General features: G+C 34.8%; 1 protein-coding gene across 1 annotated transcript; it reads right to left on the reverse strand.

The window, feature by feature from the left end:
• Positions 1–10,802: 10,802 nt before the first annotated feature.
• On the reverse strand, positions 10,803–12,746 carry LOC116752562 (DNA repair protein RAD51 homolog 1-like). Its single transcript, XM_032629328.1, has 2 exons — positions 12,671–12,746; positions 10,803–12,569 (listed from the first exon to the last, which is right to left on the reverse strand). The coding sequence occupies exon 2, from the start codon at positions 12,551–12,553 to the stop codon at positions 11,534–11,536; it is 1,020 nt and encodes a 339-aa protein (XP_032485219.1). The 5' UTR covers positions 12,554–12,569; positions 12,671–12,746; the 3' UTR covers positions 10,803–11,533.
• Between the last annotated feature and the right edge of the window lie 342 nt (positions 12,747–13,088).

Consider the following 13,088-nt stretch of genomic DNA (forward strand, 5'->3'; position numbering starts at 1 on the left):
ATACAAACACATGGAGGCTAAACAATACACTACTTAATAATGAAGTGATCACTGAAGAAATCAAAGAGGAAATAAAAAAATACCTAGAAACAAATGACAATGGAGACACAACGACCCAAAACCTATGGGATGCAGCAAAAGCAGTTCTAAGGGGGAAGTTTATAGCAATACAAGCCCACCTTAAGAAGCAGGAAACATCTCGAATAAACAACCTAACCTTGCACCTCAAGCAATTAGAGAAAGAAGAACAAAAAAACCCCAAAGCTAGCAGAAGGAAAGAAATCATAAAAATCAGATCAGAAATAAATGAAAAAGAAATGAAGGAAACAATAGCAAAGATCAATAAAACTAAAAGCTGGTTCTTTGAGAAGATAAACAAAATAGATAAACCACTAGCCAGACTCATCAAGAAAAAAAGGGAGAAGACTCAAATCAATAGAATTAGAAATGAAAAAGGAGAAGTAACAACTGACACTGCAGAAATAAAAAAAATCATGAGAGATTACTACAAGCAACTCTATGCCAATAAAATGGACAATCTGGAAGAAATGGACAAATTCTTAGAAATGCACAACCTGCCAAGACTGAATCAGGAAGAAATAGAAAATATGAACAGACCAATCACAAGCACTGAAATTGAAACTGTGATTAAAAACCTTCCAACAAACAAAAGCCCAGGACCAGATGGCTTCACAGGTGAATTCTATCAAACGTTTAGAGACGAGCTAACACCTATCCTTCTCAAACTCTTCCAAAATATAGCAGAGGGAGGAACACTCCCAAATTCCTTCTACGAAGCCACCATCACCTTGATACCAAAACCAGACAAGGATGTCACAAAGAAAGAAAACTACAGGCCAATATCACTGATGAACATAGATGCAAAAATCCTCAACAAAATACTAGCAAACAGAATCCAACAGCACATTAAAAGGATCATACACCATGATCAAGTGGGGTTTATTCCAGGAATGCAAGGATTCTTCAATATACGCAAATCTATCAATGTGATAAACCATATTAACAAATTGAAGGAGAAAAACCATATGATCATCTCAATAGATGCAGAGAAAGCTTTCGACAAAATTCAACACCCATTTATGATAAAAACCCTCCAGAAAGTAGGCATAGAGGGAACTTTCCTCAACATAATAAAAGCCATATATGACAAGCCCACAGCAAACATCATCCTCAATGGTGAAAAACTGAAAACATTTCCACTAAGATCAGGAACAAGACAAGGTTGCCCACTCTCACCACTCTTATTCAACATAGTTTTGGAAGTTTTAGCCACAGCAATCAGAGAAGAAAAGGAAATAAAAGGAATCCAAATCGGAAAAGAAGAAGTAAAGCTGTCACTGTTTGCAGATGACATGATACTATACATAGAGAATCCTAAAGATGCTACCAGAAAACTACTAGAACTAATCAATGAATTTGGTAAAGTAGCAGGATACAAAATTAATGCACAGAAATCTCTGGCATTCCTATATACTAATGATGAAAAATCTGAAAGTGAAATCAAGAAAACACTCCCATTTACCATTGCAACAAAAAGAATAAAATATCTAGGAATAAACCTACCTAAGGATACGAAAGACCTGTATGCAGAAAATTATAAGACACTGATGAAAGAAATTAAAGATGATACAAATAGATGGAGAGATATACCATGTTCTTGGATGGGAAGAATCAACATTGTGAAAATGACTCTACTACCCAAAGCAATCTACAGATTCAATGCAATCCCTATCAAACTACCACTGGCATTTTTCACAGAACTAGAACAAAAAATTTCGCAATTTGTATGGAAACACAAAAGACCCCGAATAGCCAAAGCAATCTTGAGAACGAAAAAAGGAGCTGGAGGAATAAGGCTCCCTGACTTCAGACTATATTACAAAGCAACAGTAATCAAGACAGTATGGTACTGGCACAAAAACAGAAAGATAGATCAGTGGAACAGGATAGAAAGCCCAGAGATAAACCCACGCACATATGGACACCTTATCTTTGATAAAGGAGGCAGGAATGTACAGTGGAGAAAGGACAGCCTCTTCAATAAATGGTGCTGGGAAAACTGGACAGGTACATGTAAAAGTATGAGATTAGATCACTCCCTAACACCATACACAAAAATAAGCTCAAAATGGATTAAAGACCTAAATGTAAGGCCAGAAACTATCAAACTCTTAGAAGAAAACATAGGAAGAACACTCTATGACATAAATCACAGCAAGATCCTTTCTGACCCACCTCCTAGAGTAATGGAAATAAAAACAAAAATAAACAAATGGGACCTAATGAAACTTCAAAGCTTTTGCACAGCAAAGGAAACCATAACCAAGACCAAAAGACAACCCTCAGAATGGGAGAAAACATTTGCAAATGAAGCAACTGACAAAGGATTAATCTCCAAAATTTACAAGCAGCTCATGCAGCTCAATAACAAAAAAACAAACAACCCCATCCAAAAATGGGCAGAAGACCTAAATAGACATTTCTTCAAAGAAGATATACAGAATGCCAACAAACACATGAAAGAATGCTCAACATCATTAATCATTAGAGAAATGCAAATCAAAACTACAATGAGATATCATCTCACACCAGTCAGAATGGCCATCATCAAAAAATCTAGAAACAATAAATGCTGGAGAGGGTGTGGAGAAAAGGGGACACTCTTGCACTGCTGGTGGGAATGTGAATTGGTTCAGCCACTGTGGAGAACAGTATGGAGGTTCCTTAAAAAACTACAAATAGAATTACCATATGACCCAGCAATCCCACTACTTGGCATATACCCTGAGAAAACCAAAATTCAAAAAGAGTCATGTACCAAAATGTTCATTGCAGCTCTATTTACAATAGCCAGGACATGGAAACAACCTAAGCGCCCATCATCGGATGAATGGATAAAGAAGATGTGGCACATATACACAATGGAATATTACTCAGCCTTAAAAAGAAATGAAATTGAGCTATTTGTAATGAGATGGATAGACCTAGAGTCTGTCATACAGAGTGAAGTAAGTCAGAAAGAAAAAGACAAATACCGTATGCTAACACATATATATGGAATTTAAGGGAAAAAAAATGTCATGAAGAACCTAGGGGTAAGATAGGAATAAAGACGCAGACCTACTGGAGAACGGACTTGAGGGTATGGGGAGGGGGAGGGGTGAGTTTTGACAGGGCGAGAGAGAGTCATGGACATATACACACTAACAAACGTAGTAAGGTAGATAGCTGGGGGGAAGCAGCCGCAAGGCACAGGGATATTAGCTCGGTGCTTTGTGACAGCCTGGAAGGGTGGGATGGGGAGAGTGGGAGGGAGGGAGACGCAAGAGGGAAGACATATGGGAACATATGTATATGTATAGCTGATTCACTTTGTTATAAAGCAGAAACTAACACACCATTGTAAAGCAATTATACCCCAATAAAGATGTTAAAAAAAAAAAAAAAAAAGAACACTGGAAAAAAAAAAAAGAACACTGGATATTTAGATATAATTTTTATATTCTATACTGAAAATGCATAGATAAGTATCTCAAATTAATTGTTTTTTTTTTTTGCCATGTGAATATGCACGTTCATATTCCGATGTATTTATAGTTCTTCATCATTTGAATCAAGTCTTTAAAGAAAAGCAAATGGCTAATTAGATCATTGCATTTCTTGAGAGATGACTCCATAATAGCTGAAATTTGTTAGTAAAACAAAATGTAGGATTCAGTTTTAAACACTGCAGTCATATGAAAATCTTTGATTAAAAGAAACATGCAGAGTTGTTGCTTTGTTATATTAGCTCCTTAGAAAATCTTATCTAAAAAAATGTATTTACTAACTAGTAATTCTAAAAATAATTGCATTAAATTTGGTCTCATGAAGAATTCATAAGATCTAATTTAACAATATTCCTGTTTTTGAAATGCATTTTTTTCATGCTGTTTATAATGAGTTTGCAAAATAAAAATAATAAACTAATACAAATTCACATTTGAAATTAAAATTTGAAACAATAATTTTGAATAGTAAAACTACAACATTTTATAACCACTTTGAAAGATTGTTGGTACATTTTTTGACTTTTTTTCTTTTGGTTTCTTGTTCTGTACTGAATCATGTACTAAATCTGAAAATACATAGATTAGTTTCCTTGGGGAGGTATCAATATATTTATTGGTGTTTAAAAAATATTTTTTATAATGACATTTAAAAAAATTTAACATGGCATGTCCTTTATAAGAAGCCATGAAAAATAAAATGGCTACTTTATAGTTTTACATTAGTTATTCAAAAAAAATACCCCCCTAATCAAAGATATTACTTTTATAAATTTTTTCCAAATCAAATTATTCTTAGTTTCTCCAAGTTTGTAGTCTTGAGTTTTCAAACAACTTACAAGTGTCAGAGGACACAGATGAAAAACATATCTCACTTCCTTGTTCTGGAGTCAGAGATTTTTCCTATTGCTTTTCTGCTCTGATTAAAAGTTTTTTTCTTCCTACCTGATCTTCTAGTCTTTCCATCTTGATGACTCCTTCTTATTTCGACATGATTGGGTTTGGATTAAAAACCACAGTTTAGGACATCTTACTGACTTAGCACCTGTTCACGAAAATATTCTGGAGCTCTATACTGTGCACGCACCTAGAAGATGTTGCATCATTGCCCATTGGAGGTTTTTAAGATAACTGTGCCACTCTTTCTCACAAAGAACACCAATACATGCTCACACCCACATCCACACCTCCACTGCCATCACTCTCCTACATGGGAGAGGCATCATACATTTATAAGTATCATCATACATTTTACATCTTTTGTCATGCTTATATGGATAACTTTTCATAGGTCCTAGATTGGGGAAAAGAAAGAACACGCGGTAAATGAAGGAAAGAAGTCATATTATATGAAAAATTTAATATACTATCAGAAATGAACTTGATAAGTTTTTAGGTGCAATCAGTCTTCTTGTCTGTAGTTTTCTTAGGTTCAACATTGATTTCTATAACCTTTTCTAGTAGACAATGAATTTTAAATGCGTGCTAATAGTAGTTGGTGTAGAGTTTTATGAAGTGGATAGATGCTTTCACATTTTCAACTTGAACTCTCATTGCCCCTTTCTAAAGCTCTATTTTTCTTCCCTGGTTAGAAAACCAAAGGATCTAGTTCTCAAGTTTTGTTTTTATCTTTGCATTTCCCCTCTCTTGAGGCTATGGTGGTAAGAGCTCTTTCACCTCGTAAGTGTTGAGGAAATCACAATTAAATGATCCTCTAAGATATGTTTCAGGCTGTCGCCATGTTCCTCAGAGACTCCAGGTCTAAGGTGAGGATTTGAATTCAAAATTGTTAATGTTTCATAACATCATAAAATATTAAACTTAGAAGGTATAGTAAAAATAATCCTTTCCCAATTTCCTTGTTATATCTGAAAGAAAACAGTTTAAAAGTGACAGTGTCTAGTCCAAAGTCACAACTGAAGACAGAAGCTTAGACCTTCTGATCTAACATAACCTTCTGCAGCTAATTGGATATGGAATCTTTCACATGTCAAAGTAACGATGGTGTAACAATACATCGTCTACCTTGATTAATGACCATAACGAAAGGCTTGCTTACCACAATGAAAGTAAATACAGCAAGCAGATTTATTGAATTTTAAAAGCTGTAATGTCTTTCTCTCTGTGGTGTGCTTGTATTGCAACCATGGTCTTTTAAATCTGCCTATGTTATAGTTACCAGGTCTATAATACCTTGTTATTCAGATGGCCATGAAGAAGGAAAAACAAGAACCTCAGAGATGAATAATTATGTAGGAAAATATGTAGTTAGAAAAAAAAGTCACTCATATGTCAGAGAAAACTGTGTCTGTGTTCTGTTTGTGTGTGTTTAATATATACATGTAATAAAGGAAAATTCTCCCACATGTTCATTGGAAATATTTAAAGAATAAAATGTAAAGGAGAAATGAAAATAAAAAAATACTACTTGGCTTTTTAAAATTAAAGTAATATTAATTTTAGACATTTATGAGAGCTCATTAACATTTACAACTAATTATAACAGCACTTAATTTTTAAATAAAACTTTTGTTTTTCAAGAGCCTTTATAATCACCATCTTAATTTAGCCCCATAATAGCTGTGGGACATAGTCAAGGGAAATTTTATTTTCTTTTTTGCCCAAGATGAATAAACTAAGTTGTTTAGATCTTTGACCAGTAATCATCTATTATACTGATATATCAAATTAACAGTTTCATGCAATTTCAATACCAAATTATTTATAAAAACACAATCATCTGTAATTCACATGGTATGAGTATCCATTTACTGTTGTTTATTGAAAAACTTTCACAAAAAAGTTTCATAAAACTTTCATTTCCTCTCTTTCAAAGAAACCTTCCTTAAAAAGCAACTATTACCATTAACTCTTACCAAATGCATTTCATAATAGCACACTTCTACCTATAAAATATAGCCCAAACAACCTAAGGTCCTACATGCAGTCTGAGATCCAACATTATACATGAAAATAGAAATGATCTTAAAAGCATCAGTTTATACCCAGGTCTACTAAGTGTATAAAATGTGACACCCTTAACATATGTTAGCAATAATTCCTAGTAAGATGGTTTTATTACATAGGCTAATCCTTGCCACATTCCCAAATTGGTTTTTATTCAGACATAGAGTCAGTGATGGCCCTGGGGTTAGTCATGTGGCATTAATTTCAGTTTACAGTGTGAGTACAGAGTCATTGTTCTCACTAAGATGTGAACATGTTGCTATGTTCAATCATTCTGCAACTGAATGAGTGATGGTATCAATTAAGGATATCTGAGAGGATCAGGTAATAGGTAATAAAACAAAAATTGTCTCTGTTTTGTACAGTTTAGATTTAAAATTTCTTTAAAAAACACATAAAATATTGCAAATATAGTTCTGTATTGAAGTATAAAATATAGGAGAGACATTTGGCTGGAGATTAAAGTTTTGTAGTCATCTCTTTAGGGTCAGTATATAAAATGTGGATGAGATTACTAAGGGACTGAATACAGAGAAAAATAAGAATTGACACTGAACCCTGGACAATTCACAATTCAATATTTTGTGGGTGGGAAAACCTAGTAAAACAGAATGAGAAATAGGGGGAAGAAAACCAGGAGATTGTGATGTAATTTCTTATTTAATGCTATACTTCTGGAACTTTCATTGATGTGCATGATGAAACCAAGTAATTTCTGTCTGTCTCTCTCTCTCTTTCTCCATATGTGTCTATGTACATGAGTGTGTTTATGTGTGCTGAATAACATTATAAATGTTAATGTGTCTGTCAAAACTGTTTTATAATTACTCTACAGCTATATAATTACTCTACAGTGCTTATTTCCTAAATCTTACATATTTTTCCTTCAGCATGAAAAGTTTTATAGCAGTCTCTAATGAACTAAATGCATTCTTTTTTAAATATTTTATGCTGTTTTCCTCCTACTAGATCCTAGAGTAAATGAACATTGTTGGATAATTTTGATGCACCGTGTCTCTCTTATTTTCATTTAAGAAATGGGCATAAACATAATTAAAGGTCTATTTTTTTTGGTTTCCTTCTTCATTTGTTTATGCCACAGGCCAAATGTCCTTCAAAGTACACTTTTCCTTTTCCTTTTGTGTATCATGGAGTAAATGTCAAATGGTATATATTCTTGCCACCTTTGTATCTAAGCTGATTACATTTTCCAGAAAAGACAATTTAAGTATGAAAGTAGTTTTAATGTTTTTATACATAATATATGCTATTGTATCTTTAGGAGCAACAAACTATACTCATATGACACACACACACACACACACACACACATATATATATATATATATATATATATATATATATATATATATATATATACCACAGACTCTTCTTCAACATTGATCATTTGGACATAGTTTATAATATAAAAATATTCAAGATTGCTTAAAAATAATGTAAGAGCCTTCACAGATAATGACATGCTCATATGCATGCCAACAAATATTCTCACATTATCAGTATTTCTCAAAGGGCATCATAAAATTCATTTTAGGAAAATCAACAGCAGAAAATGTATGTCTCAAGTAAAAAAGTGTCTTGTGACAATTCCTTTTCAGCAGTTTATAGATCTTGCTCCAAAGAAAATATGACTTACATAATCTTACTAATTTTATATGAGTAATCTATGAGTATATTAGTTATAATTAAGATTGAAGTAAATTTTTATCTGGATATTTTTGTTTATAAGCATAATTTTGTTTTTCATTGTGATTTTTATAATTATGGGTATCTCCTTTATACATTTACTATTAAAATATTTTATATAACTGGTAGGGTTAATATCAAATTGAAATATGAAGATAAATTATCAGTAAGATCAGCAATCACCAGTTCCTAATTTTTTGTAGTCACAAATACTTCTAACTATATGCCTATATATATAAATACATATTATTTCATACAATTCCAGATATTGTTTTTTGGAGTGGGGCAGGAAAAGAGTTTAAGTTAATCACAAACATATGGATACTTTATTATTTTTTAAAATAAAATTGTCTTTCAAGAAATTGTTGAATATATATTACATGTAAGCCACAGTATATTTTGCTAAGAATACATATATGAGTAAAATATGTTCCCTGATCTCAAGGACATCAAATTTTGTGGAACAATGAATTTATGTAACTAACTGTATCTCATAATTATTAGAGCTGTGCCAGTGATATGGACAAAGTGTTATGGGAATACAGAGTGCAAAAATAATTAGTTCTTTCTTTGACATTGGAAATACCTTCCAAGAAAAAGCAGATCATGAAAAATGAGTATCATTTCACTAGTGTAAGAGAGACAGAAGAGAAATGTGGAAGATTAGGAGTTAAGCAGATACACAAATAAATAGGGATTGTGCCTTACTTGAGACATTTGCATAATCATAGACTGGTATAGTTTGGGGTAAAAAGCAAATATTAAATAAAAATTCAATATATTAAGGTTGAAGATTCACTAAAATAGACATAGAGGAAAGACATTGGGAGCAGAGCTGGTAGAGAGAATGTTGAAGTGACTGACACAAGGCCTAAGAAATTAATTAGGGTGAGGATTTTGTTGTCATTAAACTCTGTGTTAAGAAAAATAGACTTTTTCCTGTAGGTAATGTGAAGTTCTGGAACGTTCTTAAAATGTCCTTTAAAATGTCTAAATCTATGAAAGATTTAAGAACAGAAAGTGGCAACAGGATTTGTGTACTACAAAAGAAAGAACTTGAGGTGTGAAGGAAGCTATTAATATTATTTGCAGTATAAGTGTAGGAAAGAGTAGATGAGAGGAAGATGAGGAAAGTAGAGTCAATATTTTGAAAGAAAAGCAATACTTTTTTTCCAAGGCACTGAATTCATTGATTTACTTTTTGTAAGTTTTTATAAATAATATGCAAGAAATTATACTGTCCAGTGGACATACAAGATTCAACCACTATCCTCAAAGAACTAACGATCTATTACAAATTTAAAAACCAATGAACCTCAAATTATACACTAAGTTGACAACAATCAGCTGTATTTTGAACTTCTAACACTAGACATTTCCATTTTTAGGCCTTTTAGAATGTAGATGCTACTTTGTATTATATTTCTTTTATGTACCTGATTTTTAAATGATATCTGCAATCCTTTACAAATGCAGAAGCATAAGAATAAATATTCCCTTATCCTTGTAGCATATAAAGTAGTATATAATAATATGTCAAGTGCATCCACAAAATAATGGAAAATACATAATCAGCTCAGTAGTCACAAGGAAATAAATCATGTAGTGACTTTTGAGAGTTTCTTTCTTCATGCACAGTTAAAATGGTTAACTTTAGTGAGTGCCTTTGCTATTTTTGAAACAGCATATAAGATTAGCATCACCTATATGTAAGAGGTTAGAACATTTAAAATATAGTTTTGTGTGTATATATGTATATATATATATATGTTGCTTATATGTGTATATATTTTTGTATGTATGTATACATATTCAACCAAAATATTATAAGATGCTAGTTTTTCTTTCAGTAGTATTTTTAGTTCTCTCTGACCAAGCAAATGTGGACTTACAAATATGGAAGTTGGATAATTTCTAGTTCTGCTTGATAACCTATATCTAGATAATCTGTATAAACCACTGCTTTGTATAGTGAATAACATGTTGGAATTTCTACCTTTTTAACATATTAGTTATTTATTGGTTCTAGTAGACTTCTTTTTTTTTTTTTTTTTTTTTTCTGTTACTGTGGCTTTATTATTTCATCCCAGGTTTGTTCTGTAATGTAGAAACGAAAGAAGGCCTAGGAGGTACTCTGTTCTATAAAGTCAGGGAACAGAACTGTTTTTAAAACAAAGTTGCATTAAATTGTATCTTCCTATCTCCCTACATATAGTAGGATCAACACTGGCAACAGCAGAGATTTGCACTGCCTCTCCTCCTAATACTAGCCGAGAAGCCCTTTGAAATTGGAAGAGTTGGTTAGAACCCATCCTGAGTAGAAGTTTGAAGAGGAAGGAGTATCTCAAACCCCTGAAGTAGAATAATCTGGGCAAGAACCAGCCCTATACCATACAAAACTTAAAGAATAAAAACAAAGGCCACAGGAAAGCCATGGTGTAGCCATCTTGTGAGAGCTTCTATTAGGTTAAAGGAGTATAAAATGAATCATCTGAATGTGGGACTTCCCTTTTAAATTTTCAATTTTAAAGCAATAGAAACTGATCACCCTACCCAGAGCTAAAACTATATTATGAAGGCCCTATCCTGAAATATTCAGCTTGTACCAGAATAACTCCTACAAGCGGCACATTCACTACAAATAACTACTTTATTAGCAGTCCCACATTGAATCTACTTACTTGAAGAGCTTCCGAAATGTTTAAGATTCCAGAACTATCCTGAATTGCTCTTAGCATTAAAAGAGTAGATGGTGAAGGGCTGGTAGCCCAGCAGGCCTATTCAATACACCTTATCTAAAAAAACATTCTTATATAAGCTAATTCAGACACACAAACTTTACCTGCTTCTGATTTAAGAGTTTTACTGGCAGAGAAAAAAAAAAAACCTGTGAGGAGACCCACTCCCTTTGCCACATAGCTCAGGCATATTTTTCCCCAACATTATTCAGACAGTGAGAGAAGTCAGGTCTCTCCAGTTTTAGTTCTCTTAGAGACATAAGATTGGTCAATAGCAGTTAGTCCTGAGTCAACCCCAAGGCACTATGATGTCAAAGGTACTTCATACCTACACCCCCAAACCAAACAATTCACATAGAGATTAATATACTCTAGAAGGAATAAACATTTCAGATCAGCTTGTGACTACTGACCTGTCTCGTGTTTACACCGTAAGAAAAGCCGATATAATAGCTGTTTTCCTGGAAGCCTTTTCCCGGCAGTCACAACAGGAAGAGGCCTCTCCATTAGGCTGCAGCACTTAAGGTTTATCACAGGAAAAAACCCAACGATTCAGTCCTTGGCATCTCCTACTCCATCCGCATTGATGGCAAACATAGCTTCAGCTTCAGGAAGACAAGGAGAGTCATAGATTTTGCAGATTCTGGTTTCCCCTCTTCCTTTGCTCAGGTACAGTCTTGTTGTTGAGGCATGAGCAATGATATTTCCTCCAATAGGTTTTTTAGGATCTGCAGCAAACATGGCTGCTCCATCCACTTGGGCTACCACCTGGTTGGTGATTACCACTGCTACACCAAACTCATCAGCAAGTCGCAGAAGCATCCGCAGAAACCTGGCCAAGTGCATCTGCCTGGCGGAAAGCTCACCTCGACCCGAATAGTCTGTTCTGTAGAGGGCGGTGGCACTGTCTACAATTAGCAGTGCATACCTGGACTCTACCATCATGGCTGACGCTTGATAAAGGAGCTGGGTCTGGTGGTCTGTGTTGAACCCTCGAGCATATGCTACATTATCCAGGACGTCACTGCCAGAGAGGCCATATCTCTCAGCCACTGCTAGCAGCCGTTCTGGCCTAAAGGTACCCTCGGTGTCAATGTACATGGCCTTTCCTTCACCTCCACCTCGGTCAATGGGAAGCTGGCATGTTACAGCCAACGTATGACAGATCTGGGTCTTCCCAGTTCGGAATTCTCCAAACATCTCTGTGATGGATCCAGTCTCAATTCCTCCTTGAAGTAGTTTGTCAAGCTCTTTGGAGCCGGTAGTAATCTGTATGATCTCAGACCGCCTTTGGTGGAACTCAGTTGCAGTGGTGAAACCCATTGGAACTAATTTAGCTGCCTCAGTCAGAATTTTATCAGCTTTGGCTTCACTAATCCCCTTAATATTTATTAGCTCCTTCTTTGGTGCATAGGCAACAGCCTCCACAGTATGGAATCCAGCTTCTTCCAATTTCTTCACATCATTGGCATGTATGCCACATTGCTCTAATCGAGAAATAGGTTGTGGGCCAAAGCTCTCTTCTTCCACTGAAGTATCTGCGTTTGCTTCAAGCTGCATCTGCATAGCCATTACTTAGTGTTCAATACTCAGCCTGCAGCGTAACTCGCCCGGGCGGGCTGCGTGCTCCGACTACAGTCCGCCGGACCCGCGCGCGCCCGACCCCGGACGGACTGCAGACCCCCTCACCTGCACCCCACTTCTCTACGCCCTTGCTCCGGCCTTCTGCACGAAACCCCGGCGACTTTCAGCTCCTAACTACGCTCCTGGGGCGCGTCTCAGCTCTTTTCAGGCTGCGGTCTCAGGCGGCAGCACCCACTCCCTCTAGTAGACTTATTAAATGGATTTCTCGGCATCTGTTGTTTAACATGTGAAGAAAATACATTGAAATTTGATTACATGGACAATTGATTTTTATATTTTTATTGTGTATCAGTTAAATCTAAATAAAAATAGTGTACTTTTTAATATTCTCTTCTACACAAAACTGTCAGTAATTTTTTTTCTTTCTTTCTAAGGATTTGCAATGCAATGATTCTATAAATCTTTCTTAACTCCTGCAAGGATGGTTGATCTTTAGAATGCCATTAAAAATGAACTTGTGGGA

This window comes from Phocoena sinus, chromosome 4, assembly GCF_008692025.1.
Source record: "Phocoena sinus isolate mPhoSin1 chromosome 4, mPhoSin1.pri, whole genome shotgun sequence".
Taxonomy (NCBI): domain Eukaryota; kingdom Metazoa; phylum Chordata; class Mammalia; order Artiodactyla; family Phocoenidae; genus Phocoena; species Phocoena sinus.